Source organism: Cherax quadricarinatus, chromosome 14 (genome assembly GCF_038502225.1).
Source record: "Cherax quadricarinatus isolate ZL_2023a chromosome 14, ASM3850222v1, whole genome shotgun sequence".
NCBI classification, from domain to species: Eukaryota; Metazoa; Arthropoda; class Malacostraca; order Decapoda; family Parastacidae; genus Cherax; species Cherax quadricarinatus.
This window is the reverse complement of record NC_091305.1, coordinates 19,610,985-19,625,333: the sequence shown is the minus strand read 5'-3', so window position 1 is coordinate 19,625,333 and position 14,349 is coordinate 19,610,985. Positions and strand designations below refer to the sequence as shown.

At 39.5% G+C, this 14,349-nt stretch overlaps 1 protein-coding gene across 1 annotated transcript in view; it reads left to right on the top strand.

The window, feature by feature from the left end:
• The window catches only part of LOC138852680 (sortilin-related receptor-like), a 44,613-nt gene extending 42,066 nt beyond the window's left edge, over positions 1–2,547 (top strand). Inside the window, exons 8-9 of the mRNA XM_070084884.1 lie at positions 1,500–1,716; positions 2,290–2,547. Coding sequence (XP_069940985.1) covers positions 1,500–1,716; positions 2,290–2,532 — 460 coding nt within the window. The 3' untranslated portion in view covers positions 2,533–2,547. The remainder of the gene's footprint in view (positions 1–1,499; positions 1,717–2,289) is intronic.
• Positions 2,548–14,349: the final 11,802 nt, after the last annotated feature.

Below are 14,349 nucleotides of genomic sequence, written 5' to 3'. Positions count from 1 at the left end.
AAGGGGCTAGTAACCCCTTCTCCTGTATTTATTACTAAATGTAAAAGGAGAAACTTTTGTTTTTCCTTTTGGGCCACCCCGCCTCGGTGGGATACGGCCGATGTATTGAAAGAAAGAAAGAAAAATAGAACCCCCATATCCACGTATTCGGTATCCGCAGTTTGTTATCCACGGTTTACTGTGGCCCAAAAATAACCCTTAATTTTGTTAATACGTAATGGCCTCAGAGTGCAAAACTAGTGATGCTGGCAGTTCTTCAGAGCTGTGAAATGCTTCCCATCAGTGAAAGTGCTAATTTTAGACTTATTTTGCATAATTTATCAAGTAAACTTTATCATAGGTATGTATGTAAACAAAAAATGTCTTACATAGGGTTTGCTACTATCCATAGTTTCAGGTATCCACAATTTTCAGTTATACTTGGTCTTTATTCAGACTTCCTACAAGAAATATATTCACCACTTGCTATAAGCTAAGGATGAAAATGTTTTAAAATAAGTAACTCTGTACTGTATATGCATTTTTTAGGCCTAGATTTATTACTCACTTAATATAAGTTAGTATAAGCAGGTTATCAGGCTTCTATATGCATTTGAAAGTAGAAAAAAAAGTCTTTTTCATTTTATAGCAATTTTCTCTTTATATCAGTAGCCTGGAACCTAACCTGCTGCATAAGTGGGGCCTTCCTGCACAAGGGAATGAAAGTAGTAGTGAAGTGTTTATGTATAGAGGCAGAAATACGAATATACCAGAGTTCAGTGGTAACAACACTTACATGAGTGGACACATGCTAAACATTACATCTAAGAGAGGCTAGAGGTAGTGGTGATGTTACGTATGAGAGTAATGGTGGTCTGAATAATATGCAGAGAACTTGAAGCAAAGAAATTAGAAGATGGTGTAAAGTTATGGAAGAAGGAATTCAGAGGGCAGGAGAGGGGATGTTCAGGTGGTTATGGAGTTTAGAAATAATGGAGTGGTATAGAATTACAAAGATGTACAGGTCTGGGGTAGAAGGAAGAAGGGCCATTCCAGGATGGAATGGAGGGAGGGTGTGAAAGACACTGGGTAGAAGAGGTGTAAGCATCCAGCAAGTTTGTATAAACGTGTTAGATGGAGTAAGCTGAGACATGTGGTTTTTAGGACTTGACATATTGGAGTGTGAGCAAGGTAACTTTATGTATGGCTTCAGGGAAAACTGGTTAGCCAGACTGAGCCCTGGAAGTTGGGTAGGACAGTGCCTGTACTCTGAAGGTTGAATATGGATGCTGTAGTTCTGAGGGTCATTTGAATTGTAATGTTTCTTTGCTTGATGGTGAATGTGTTTCCATTTTGGGTTGCCCTGCTTTGGTGGGAAACGCCCAGTATGGTAAAAATAGAAGTCGTGTCTAGGCACTGAAACTGTGGACTCTTTTCTTCAGTGTGTTAATTTTTATTAACATCTCAATCTAACATTTTATTTTTTATGTTGAATTTGATTAGGTTACTATCTTTCACAGTGAAGTAGCAGACAAGACCTTTGCTGATCTGCATCCAGTTGAGGGTGTGCGAGGGGTGTTCATTGCTTCTCAGCTGATGCCTAACTTTACAACAAGCTTTAGTAAGCTTGGACCAGAACAATTAACTTCTTATATCACATTTGATCAAGGTGCACAGTGGAAACCTCTTCAACCACCAAGAAAAGATGTGGATGATAATCCTATCGACTGTAAGAGGGTTAGTAAACTTTTTTATTGAGATGCATTGCTATACTATATTTAAATGTTGCAGCAAGGAGGAGACTGGGGGCAGAGGAGATGTCATGTTTGAAAGTAATGTGAGGGTGTGAATATTATTCATAGAATTTGGAGTATAGAAACTAGAAGACGGAGCTGGGTTTTCAGAGGTAAAATTCAGAGGGCTGAGGAAGGGTTGGGCATTTAGAGAGGATGAAACAGAATAGGATGACCAAGAGGTTCTATAAATCTAAGGCAGTGAATGGTTTCTATTCTTTAATTTAACTGTATACAATCTTTAACCCGTAAACGGTCCAAACGTATATATACGTTTTTTCAACATTTGAATGTATGTAAAAAAAGTAGATCTTTTTGTTTTTCTACATTTGAAAATGTGTAAAAAACTTTGATCTACTTTTTTTTTTTGTTATGTTTGAAAATATGTAAAAAAAAATTAGATATACTTTTGTAGCACTACACATGTGAATGTAGATCTGCTTGGACCGTTTATGGGTTAATTATACATGTAATTAAATACTGTACGCCAGTAATTTGCAAAACAAATTTCTTGCAGGCTAATGGTTGCTCTTTACATGTGAGTCAAGAGCTAAGTCACCTTTATCCATCAACTCAGACCATGCCTATATTAAGTAAAGCAAGTGCTCCAGGTCTCATTTTGGCTACAGGTACAATTGGAAATTCAATGAAAGGTCATACTGCACTCTATATTTCTACTGATGCTGGGATTAACTGGTACCAGGTAATGTGGCTATTTTTACCTACATCTCTGCATGATTACTTGCAGCTACAGAAATAGAGCTGTGCCTGTTAGTAATTACCTATTTGAGTTTGCAGGTGGGTGTGCACCAACTTTTGGTCTTGCTTCTTAACTTTCATTCAGTGTTTATCTGTTTCTTGATAGTCCATTTGCCATGGGAAATTTTTGTCTAAGCGAATTCTGCCAAAGTGGAATTCTAATGTACTTGCACAGCAGGCTGACTAAACTCTCCTCAACCACTGTATTGTATTTTTGTTTACTCTGCTTTGCTAATCTCAACCAAATAAATGAGTCTACCACATATGCATAAAACTTAAATCTGCCAAATGTCACTGTCATTGTATATTATCAGAAAACATGGAGATAAAAGAAAAAAAGATCTGTATTCTTTATTTTTTCTTCTTTGTTTACAGGTTATTAGTACCTCTCTAATACTTAATCAAAATTTGGATCTAGATAATAGGAAAAAAGTGTACTAGATATTTTTACAGTACTGTATCTCTAACTATAGCATGGAATGCATTTTGGTCACTCAGTAGGTGATTACTGAGTCATTCCATGTCAAGTGGGTCAGGGGTCCACACTTGACCATCTCCAATTTCAATAAAATTTTTCACGAAGGTTGGCATGTGTGTCATACTAACTTTGGGAAAGTTTTATTTCATGATATGCAGTAGTAGTAATGTTATGGCCCTCAGTGGAGGCCTGTGAAAATTTCACCAACCCATAGCACAATTGGCAGTGTTCAGATTATTGCTGTGGCAGATCTAGAAGAGTAAAACCTGTGTAAGTTGACATGCCTATACAATTTTTGAAGCTGATTTAAAAAATCGAGTAGACTAAGGCTAGCAATTGTGGTGTACCGTTGCAGCAGCAGCGATAACTGGGAGTCAGGGAGGAGGCGTCGAGGGCAGTGCCAGGGAAGGCACCGCCGCAGCCCTCACAGGCACTCTCACACCACAAGATTCTAGGTCTAAAACTTACATGCTGAAGCTGAAATTGGCAAAAAAAAATCTGTTTTATAAAATTGAATCTTGAATTCATTTGAATATTATTTTAGTATGACATTATTCTAGCCAGTTATCCAAGTGAACATCATCACAATCCTAAATTATCAGACTCCAAATATTTTTAGTTCCTGTTCTAAAAATGTCCTCCCAGACCATACATTGAATTTTAGGCCATTTTTTTGGAGACCAGTAGCAAAAAAGCAGCACCACCAATTTTCTTAAAAAACCTTCATTAGAAAGAGCAGATTCTAAACTACAAGATATCTATTTTATGGAGATGGGTTTTGCCTTAAAGGGAGAAAACAGGCCTTAAAAATAGTGATTTTTGACTTGTGCAACGTTATAATGAAAACCAGGCATTTTTCAGTTGCTGCTGTTATAGAGCAACAAGAGCTAGAACCTCATGTTTAGGTGTCCTTATACAATTATCGGTGGCATTTTCAGAAATTGTGATCTGAGTTGATAGGGACTGATATTATTTTGCAAATTAAGCTTAAAGTTTTCAGAAAAGTGTCTTTTTGGCATGATATCGACAATTTTTGCCATTTTTTTTATTTTTTTTTTTCAGCTTATCTGCAGCTGAGCAGTTGATCAGTTTAAGGCTCTTCTTAATTCTGTGATTTTTCTTTGAAAATGGGTTACAACAGTATCTTTCCTGCTGTTAATATATTGTTAAAAAAAGGCTTTGTGTTGCAAGCAGATTCTTAATTCCTCATTGAATTTCAGATCTGAGTGCTTACTTAACATCTCTTGCTCTTCAGCTTCAAAATCTTTGAAAAACTTGAGGCCTATTTTCTTTGTATATAATTCCATAGAATGACAGTTGAATTGTCAGCTGGTCCAATGGCACATGGATCCAATTGCCTTGGGTTTACTTCATTTTCAGATCTGATAAGCTCTGGAGATTCCATTTTTTCTGCCTACAAAAAAATAAAATTCTTTTCACTCATTCAATTGAAATAAGCATCAAGCAAACAGAATTAGAACATCAAATTTCAGCTCAAATATACAGGTAAATGTTATACTGTAGAAACAGACAGTAACATCTATTGAAATATTTTATTCAAATATACAGTGATGAAACATATGCAACATTGTACGATCCAACTGCATAAAATCAGTAACTTTCACAAAATTTTCTGTTGCATTAATGTTTTCTCGGAAATCAGCAAGGTCAGTATCTGCCATCACAGTTGTCACAACATTTTGCCAACTTTAACCCTTAAACTGTCCAAACGTAGATCTTCGTTTGCACTTCTAGCACTCCGAATGTAGATCTACGTTTTATTTTTCATTTCTTCAAAATTGGCACAGTAGGCCTGAATTGCCTAGACATGAGAAAATGGGTCTGCACTCTAGGTGTGTGCAGTATGAAAAAAATTGGGGATGCCGGGGTACTGCATGAGAGTACTAGTAGTTTCAGCTCCATTTTGGGTCAGCATCATGGCAAACCCCCGTGATTCACTCAAGCCTCGCCGTATTAACACTACTATTCTCAGAAAGTGATAGAGAACATGAATTTAGCGATTTTGACACTGATATAGCCGCTAGTGATCAAGGAATTAGTGAAACTGTTGATGATAACCCAGATGACCCTCAGCTCATCACCTCTGAGGTGGCCAATGTGGCCAGTGTGGCCACAGCAGACCTTCAGCCCAGCTCCTCTGGCATTGCTAGTGTTACTACTCAAAGGCACCTCTGCAAGAGGAAATTATAATTTTCCATGTGTTTTGGTGTTGACGATAGTGAAAGTGATATAAGTGACGAGGATGAAATTGATTTTATGCCCATAGAGGATTCGTCGAGTGTAAGCGATGTGCATTATTCCCAGTGAAACGTACTTTTAGGCATTGTCGCCTACGTTCAGGCAGTGTACCATATGCAGTCAGTGAAAAGGGTCATGACAGGTCACGATCCAAAACCCCAGCCACTGATAGTGATAGTGAACATGAAAGGAATATGCTGGGATGGAGGAAGAGGAGGTTGGTGGCATTGGTGCCTGGGCCTCAGGGCGTGGTGGGTGGGCAGACAAAGGACTGCCCAGCACCCTTTCAACCATGTGCTGCCTCCACTCCCATCCCCCTCCTGCTCCCCCACACCCCATGCTACAGGTTCACCCTGCACCATGTGACCACGAATAGAACTGGACAGAAAGTACACCATTCATGCCATATCCTTTCAATTTTGATGTCAGTGGAAGTGGCATCAGGCCTGAATGTCCCATCACAAATGAGTCTACAGAGTTAGACTATTTCCAGGTATTCTTTGATGAGCCTATAATGAACCTTATTGTTACCCAGACCAACATGTACTACCGGTATACGATGGACCACACAGACGTTGCAGAATCGTCACGGCTGCGCAGGTGGAAGGATACAACTGTGGCTGAAATGTATTTGTTCTTTGGCACTGTCATGCTTATGCCATATACATAAAAGAACAATATAGCACACTACTGGTCCACAGACTACTTCATCAGCACCCCAGTCTTCAGTGACCTCCTTCCCTGCAACAGATTCACTCTGTTGCTACGAATGTTGCACTTCTAGGACAAGAATACGCCCAAGAGAAATGACCTATACAAAATCCGGGATTTTTTTTTTCTTCTCTCAACAAACCAGCCGTATCCCACCGAGGCAGGGTGGCCCAAAAAGAAAAACGAAAGTTTCTCTCTTTAAATTTAGTAATTTATACAGGAGAAGGGGTTACTAGCCCCTTGCTCCCAGCATTTTAGTCGCCTCTTACAATACGCATGGCTTACGGAGTAAGAATTCTGTTCCACTTCCCCATGGAGATAAGAGGAAATAAACAAGAACAAGAACTAGTAAGAAAATAGAAGAAAGCCCAGAGGGGTGTGTATATATATATATATATTTTTTTTTTTCAACAAGTCGGCCGTCTCCCACCGAGGCAGGGTGACCCAAAAAAGAAAGAAAATCCCCAAAAAGAAAATACTTTCATCATCATTCAACACTTTCACCACACTCACACATTATCACTGTTTTTGCAGAGGTGCTCAGAATACAAGTTTAGAAGCATATACATATAAAGATACACAACATATCCCTCCAAACTGCCAATATCCCAAACCCCTCCTTTAAAGTGCAGGCATTGTACTTCCCATTTCCAGGACTCAAGTCCGACTATATGAAAATAACCAGTTTCCCTGAATCCCTTCACTAAATATTACCCTGCTCACACTCCAACAGATCGTCAGGTCCCAAGTATCATTTGTCTCCATTCACTCCTATCTAACACGCTCACACACGCTTGCTGGAAGTCCAAGCCCCTTGCCCACAAAACCTCCTTTACCCCCTCTTTCCAACCCTTTCGAGGACGACCCCTACCCCTCCTTCCTTCCCCTATAGATTTATATACTTTCCATGTCATTCTACTTTGATCAAAGTGTGTGTGTGTGTGTGTGTGTGTGTGTGTGTGTGTGTGTGTGTGTGTGTGTGTGTGTGTGTGTGTGTGTGTGTGTGTGTGTGTGTGTGTGTGTGTGTGTGTGTGTATATATATATAAATATATATATATAAAAATATATATAAATATATATATATATATATATATATATATATATATATATATATATATATAGTTAGTAGGTTGGTAGACAGCAACCACCCAGGGAGGTACTACCGTCCTGCCTAGTGAGTGTAAAACGAAAGCCTGTAATTGTTTTACATGATGGTAGGATTGCTGGTGTCTTTTGTCTGTCTCATAAATATGCAAGATTACAGGTATGTCTTGCTACTTCTACTTACACGTAGGTCACACTACACATACATGTACATGTTTATTTATACACACTCATCTGAGTTTTCTTTGATTTTATCTTAATAGTTCTTGGTCTTATTACTTTTCCTTTTATATCCATAGGGAAGTGGAATAAGAATCTTTCCTCCGTAAGCCATGCGTGTTGTAAAAGTCAACTAAACTGCCGGGAACAATGGGCTAGTAACCCCTTTTCCTGTAAAGATTACTAAAAAGAATAAGAAGAAGAAAATTGTCAAAGTGGGAAGTCTGAATGTGCGTGGATGTTGTGCAAATGATAAGAAAGAGATGATTGTGGATGTTATGAATGAGAAGAAACTGGATGTCCTGGCTTTAAGTGAAACAAAGCTGAAGGGGGTGGGAGAGTTTCAATGGAGAGGAATAAATGGGATTAGGTCAGGGGTTTCAAATAGAGTTAGAGCTAAAGAAGGAGTAGCAATAATGTTGAAGGATAAGCTATGGCAGGAAAAGAGGGACTACAAATGCATAAATTCAAGGATTATGTGGAGTAAAATAAAGATTGGATGTGAAAAGTGGGTTATAGTAAGCGTGTATGCACCTGGAGAAGAGAGAAGTGTAGAGGAGAGAGAGAGATTCTGGGAAATGTTGAGTGAATGCGTGGGGAGTTTTGAATCAAGTGTGAGGGTAATGGTGGTTGGGGATTTCAAGGCTAAAGTGGGTAAAAATGTTATGGAGGGAGTAGTAGGTAAATTTGGGGTGCCAGGGGTAAATGTAAATGGGGAGCCTTTAATTGAGCTATGTGTAGAAAGAAATTTGGTAATAAGTAATACATATTTTATGAAAAAGAGGATAAATAAATATACAAGGTATGATGTAGCACGTAATGAAAGTAGTTTGTTAGATTATGTATTGGTGGATAAAAGGTTGATGGGTAGGCTCCAGGATGTACATGTTTATAGAGGGGCAACTGATATATCAGATCATTATTTAGTTGTAGCTACAGTTAGAGTAAGAGGTAGATGGGAAAAGAGGAAGGTGGCAACAACAAGTAAGAGGGAGGTGAAAGTGTATAAACTAAGGGAGGAGGAAGTTCGGGCGAGATATAAGCGACTATTGGCAGAAAGGTGGGCTAGTGCAAAGATGAGTAGTGTGGGGGTTGAAGAGGGTTGGAATAGTTTTAAAAATGCAGTATTAGAATGTGGGGCAGAAGTTTGTGGTTATAGGAGGGTGGGGGCAGGAGGAAAGAGGAGTGATTGGTGGAATGATGAAGTAAAGGGTGTGATAAAAGAGAAAAAGGTAGCTTACGAGAGGTTTTTACAAAGCAGAAGTGTTATAAGAAGAGCAGAGTATATGGAGAGTAAAAGAAAGGTGAAGAGAGTGGTGAGAGAGTGCAAAAGGAGAGCAGATGAAAGAGTGGGAGAGGCACTGTCAAGAAATTTTAATGAAAATAAGAAAAAATTTTGGAGTGAGTTAAACAAGTTAAGAAAGCCTAGGGAAAGTATGGATTTGTCCGTTAAAAACAGAGTAGGGGAGTTAGTAGATGGGGAGAGGGAGGTATTAGGTAGATGGCGAGAATATTTTGAGGAACTTTTAAATGTTGAGGAAGAAAGGGAGGCGGTAATTTCATGCACTGGCCAGGGAGGTATACCATCTTTTAGGAGTGAAGAAGAGCAGAATGTAAGTGTGGTGGAGATACGTGAGGCATTACGTAGAATGAAAGGGGGTAAAGCAGCTGGAACTGATGGGATCATGACAGAAATGTTAAAAGCAGGGGGGGATATAGTGTTGGAGTGGTTGGTACTTTTGTTTAATAAATGTATGAAAGAGGGGAAGGTACCTAGGGATTGGCGGAGAGCGTGTATAGTTCCTTTATATAAAGGGAAAGGGGACAAAAGAGATTGTAAAAATTATAGAGGAATAAGTTTACTGAGTATACCAGGAAAAGTATACGGTAGAGTTATAATTGAAAGAATTAGAGGTAATACAGAATGTAGAATTGCGGATGAGCAAGGAGGCTTCAGAGTGGGTAGGGGATGTGTAGATCAAGTGTTTACATTGAAGCATATATGTGAACAGTATTTAGATAAAGGTAGGGAAGTTTTTATTGCATTTATGGATTTAGAAAAGGCATATGATAGAGTGGATAGAGGAGCAATGTGGCAGATGTTGCAAGTTTATGGAATAGGTGGTAAGTTACTAAATGCTGTAAAGAGCTTTTATGAGGATAGTGAGGCTCAGGTTAGGGTGTGTAGAAGAGAGGGAGACTACTTCCCGGTAAAAGTAGGTCTTAGACAGGGATGTGTAATGTCACCATGGTTGTTTAATATATTTATAGATGGGGTTGTAAAAGAAGTAAATGCTAGGGTGTTCGGGAGAGGGGTGGGATTAAATTATGGGGAATCAAATTCAAAATGGGAATTGACACAGTTACTTTTTGCTGATGATACTGTGCTTATGGGAGATTCTAAAGAAAAATTGCAAAGGTTAGTGGATGAGTTTGAGAATGTGTGTAAAGGTAGAAAGTTGAAAGTGAACATAGAAAAGAGTAAGGTGATGAGGGTATCAAATGATTTAGATAAAGAAAAATTGGATATCAAATTGGGGAGGAGGAGTATGGAAGAAGTGAATGTTTTCAGATACTTGGGAGTTGACGTGTCGGCGGATGGATTTATGAAGGATGAGGTTAATCATAGAATTGATGAGGGAAAAAAGGTGAGTGGTGCGTTGAGGTATATGTGGAGTCAAAAAACGTTATCTATGGAGGCAAAGAAGGGAATGTATGAAAGTATAGTAGTACCAACACTCTTATATGGATGTGAAGCTTGGGTGGTAAATGCAGCAACGAGGAGACGGTTGGAGGCAGTGGAGATGTCCTGTCTAAGGGCAATGTGTGGTGTAAATATTATGCAGAAAATTCGGAGTGTGGAAATTAGGAGAAGGTGTGGAGTTAATAAAAGTATTAGTCAGAGGGCAGAAGAGGGGTTGTTGAAGTGGTTTGGTCATTTAGAGAGAATGGATCAAAGTAGAATGACATGGAAAGCATATAAATCTATAGGGGAAGGAAGGCGGGGTAGGGGTCGTCCTCGAAAGGGTTGGAGAGAGGGGGTAAAGGAGGTTTTGTGGGCAAGGGGCTTGGACTTCCAGCAAGCGTGCGTGAGCGTGTTAGATAGGAGTGAATGGAGACGAATGGTACTTGGGACCTGACGATCTGTTGGAGTGTGAGCAGGGTAATATTTAGTGAAGGGATTCAGGGAAACCGGTTATTTTCATATAGTCGGACTTGAGTCCTGGAAATGGGAAGTACAATGCCTGCACTTTAAAGGAGTGGTTTGGGATATTGGCAGTTTGGAGGGATATGTTGTGTATCTTTATATGTGTATGCTTCTAGACTGTTGTATTCTGAGCACCTCTGCAAAAACAGTGATAATGTGCGAGTGTGGTGAAAGTGTTGAATGATGATGAAAGTATTTTCTTTTTGGGGATTTTCTTTCTTTTTTTTGGGTCACCCTGCCTCGGTGGGAGACGGCCGACTTGTTGAAAAAAAAAAAAAAAAATATATATATATATATGTATATATATATGTAGGTAGTAGGTTGGTAGACAGCAACCACCCAGGGAAGTACTACCGTCCTGCCAGATGACTGTGAAACAAAAACCTGTAACTGTTTTGCATGATGGTAGGATTGCTGGTTTCTTTTTCTGTCTCATAAACACGCTAGATAACAGGCATATCTTGCTACTCCTACTTACACTTTGGTCACACTTCACAGACACGCACATGCATATATATATATATACATACATCTAGGTTTTTCTCCTTTTTCTAAATAGCTCTTGTTCTTTCTTATTTCTTCTATTGTCCATGGGGAAGTGGAAAAGAATCTTTCCTCCGTAAGCCATGCGTGTCGTATGAGGCGACTAAAATGCCGGGAGCAATGGGCTAATAACCCCTTCTCCTGTATACATTTACTAAAAAAGAGAAGAAGAAAAACTTTATAAAACTGGGATGCTTAAATGTGCGTGGATGTAGTGCGGATGACAAGAAACAGATGATTGCTGATGTTATGAATGAAAAGAAGTTGGATGTCCTGGCTCTAAGCGAAACAAAGCTGAAGGGGGTAGGAGAGTTTCAGTGGGGGGAAATAAATGGGATTAAATCTGGAGTATCTGAGAGAGTTAGAGCAAAGGAAGGGGTAGCAGTAATGTTAAATGATCAGTTATGGAAGGAGAAAAGAGAATATGAATGTGTAAATTCAAGAATTATGTGGATTAAAGTAAAGGTTGGATGCGAGAAGTGGGTCATAATAAGCGTGTATGCACCTGGAGAAGAGAGGAATGCAGAGGAGAGAGAGAGATTTTGGGAGATGTTAAGTGAATGTATAGGAGCCTTTGAACCAAGTGAGAGAGTAATTGTGGTAGGGGACCTGAATGCTAAAGTAGAGAGGGTGTGGTAGGTAAGTTTGGGGTGCCAGGTGTAAATGATAATGGGAGCCCTTTGATTGAACTTTGTATAGAAAGGGGTTTAGTTATAGGTAATACATATTTTAAGAAAAAGAGGATAAATAAGTATACAAGATATGATGTAGGGCGAAATGACAGTAGTTTGTTGGATTATGTATTGGTAGATAAAAGACTGTTGAGTAGACTTCAGGATGTACATGTTTATAGAGGGGCCACAGATATATCAGATCACTTTCTAGTTGTAGCTACACTGAGAGAAAAGGTAGATGGGATACAAGGAGAATAGAAGCATCAGGGAAGAGAGAGGTGAAGGTTTATAAACTAAAAGAGGAGGCAGTTAGGGTAAGATATAAACAGCTATTGGAGGATAGATGGGCTAATGAGAGCATAGGCAATGGGGTCGAAGAGGTATGGGGTAGGATTAAAAATGTAGTGTTAGAGTGTTCAGCAGAAGTTTGTGGTTACAGGAAAGTGGGTGCAAGAGGGAAGAGGAGCGATTGGTGGAATGATGATGTAAAGAGAGTAGTAAGGGAGAAAAAGTTAGCATATGAGAAGTTTTTACAAAGTAGAAGTGATGCAAGGAGGGAAGAGTATATGGAGAAAAAGAGAGAGGTTAAGAGAGTGGTGAAGCAATGTAAAAAGAGAGCAAATGAGAGAGTGGGTGAGATGTTATCAACAAATTTTGTTGAAAATAAGAAAAAGTTTTGGAGTGAGATAAACAAGTTAGGGAAGCCTAGAGAACAAATGGATTTGTCAGTTAAAAATAGGAGAGGAGAGTTATTAAATGGAGAGTCAGAGGTATTGGGAAGATGGAGGGAATATTTTGAGGAATTGTTAAATGTTGATGAAGATAGGGAAGCTGTGATTTCGTGTATAGGGCAAGGAGGAATAACATCTTGTAGGAGTGAGGAAGAGCCAGTTGTGAGTGTGGGGGAAGTTCGTGAGGCAGTAGGTAAAATGAAAGGGGGTAAGGCAGCCGGGATTGATGGGATAAAGATAGAAATGTTAAAAGCAGGTGGGGATATAGTTTTGGAGTGGTTGGTGCAATTATTTAATAAATGTATGGAAGAGGGTAAGGTACCTAGGGATTGGCAGAGAGCATGCATAGTTCCTTTGTATAAAGGCAAAGGGGATAAAAGAGAGTGCAAAAATTATAGGGGGATAAGTCTGTTGGAGTGTGAGCAGGGTAATATTTAGTGAAGGGATTCAGGGAAACCGGTTATTTTCATATAGTCGGACTTGAGTCCTGGAAATGGGAAGTACAATGCCTGCACTTTAAAGGAGGGGTTTGGGATATTGGCAGTTTGGAGGGATATGTTGTGTATCTCTATACGTATATGCTTCTAAACTGTTATATTCTGAGCACCTCTGCAAAAGCAGTGATAATGTGTGAGTGTGGTGAAAGTGTTGAATGATGATGAAAGTATTTTCTTTTTGGGGATTTTCTTTCTTTTTTTGGGTCACCCTGCCTCGGTGGGAGACGACCGACTTGTTGGAAAAAAAAAAAAAAAAAAAGTCTGTTGAGTGTACCTGGTAAAGTGTATGGTAGAGTTATAATTGAAAGAATTAAGAGTAAGACGGAGAATAGGATAGCAGATGAACAAGGAGGCTTTAGGAAAGGTAGGGGGTGTGTGGACCAGGTGTTTACAGTGAAACATATAAGTGAACAGTATTTAGATAAGGCTAAAGAGGTCTTTGTGGCATTTATGGATTTGGAAAAGGCGTATGACAGGGTGGATAGGGGGGCAATGTGGCAGATGTTGCAAGTGTATGGTGTAGGAGGTAGGGTACTGAAAGCAGTGAAGAGTTTTTACAAGGATAGTGAGGCTCAAGTTAGAGTATGTAGGAAAGAGGGAAATTTTTTCCCAGTAAAAGTAGGCCTTAGACAAGGATATGTGATGTCACCGTGGTTGTTTAATATATTTATAGATGGGGTTGTAAGAGAAGTAAATGCGAGGGTCTTGGCAAGAGGCGTGGAGTTAAAAGATAAAGAATCACACACAAAGTGGGAGTTGTCACAGCTGCTCTTTGCTGATGACACTGTGCTCTTGGGAGATTCTGAAGAGAAGTTGCAGAGATTGGTGGATGAATTTGGTAGGGTGTGCAAAAGAAGAAAATTAAAGGTGAATACAGGAAAGAGTAAGGTTATGAGGATAACAAAAAGATTAGGTGATGAAAGATTGAATATCAGATTGGAGGGAGAGAGTATGGAGGAGGTGAATGTATTCAGATATTTGGGAGTGGACGTGTCAGCGGATGGGTCTATGAAAGATGAGGTGAATCATAGAATTGATGAGGGAAAAAGAGTGAGTGGTGCACTTAGGAGTCTGTGGAGACAAAGAACTTTGTCCTTGGAGGCAAAGAGGGGAATGTATGAGAGTATAGTTTTACCAACGCTCTTATATGGGTGTGAAGCATGGGTGATGAATGTTGCAGCGAGGAGAAGGCTGGAGGCAGTGGAGATGTCATGTCTGAGGGCAATGTGTGGTGTGAATATAATGCAGAGAATTCATAGTTTGGAAGTTAGGAGGAGGTGCGGGATTACCAAAACTGTTGTCCAGAGGGCTGAGGAAGGGTTGTTGAGGTGGTTCGGACATGTAGAGAGAATGGAGCGAAACAGAATGACTTCAAGAGTGTATCAGTCTGTAG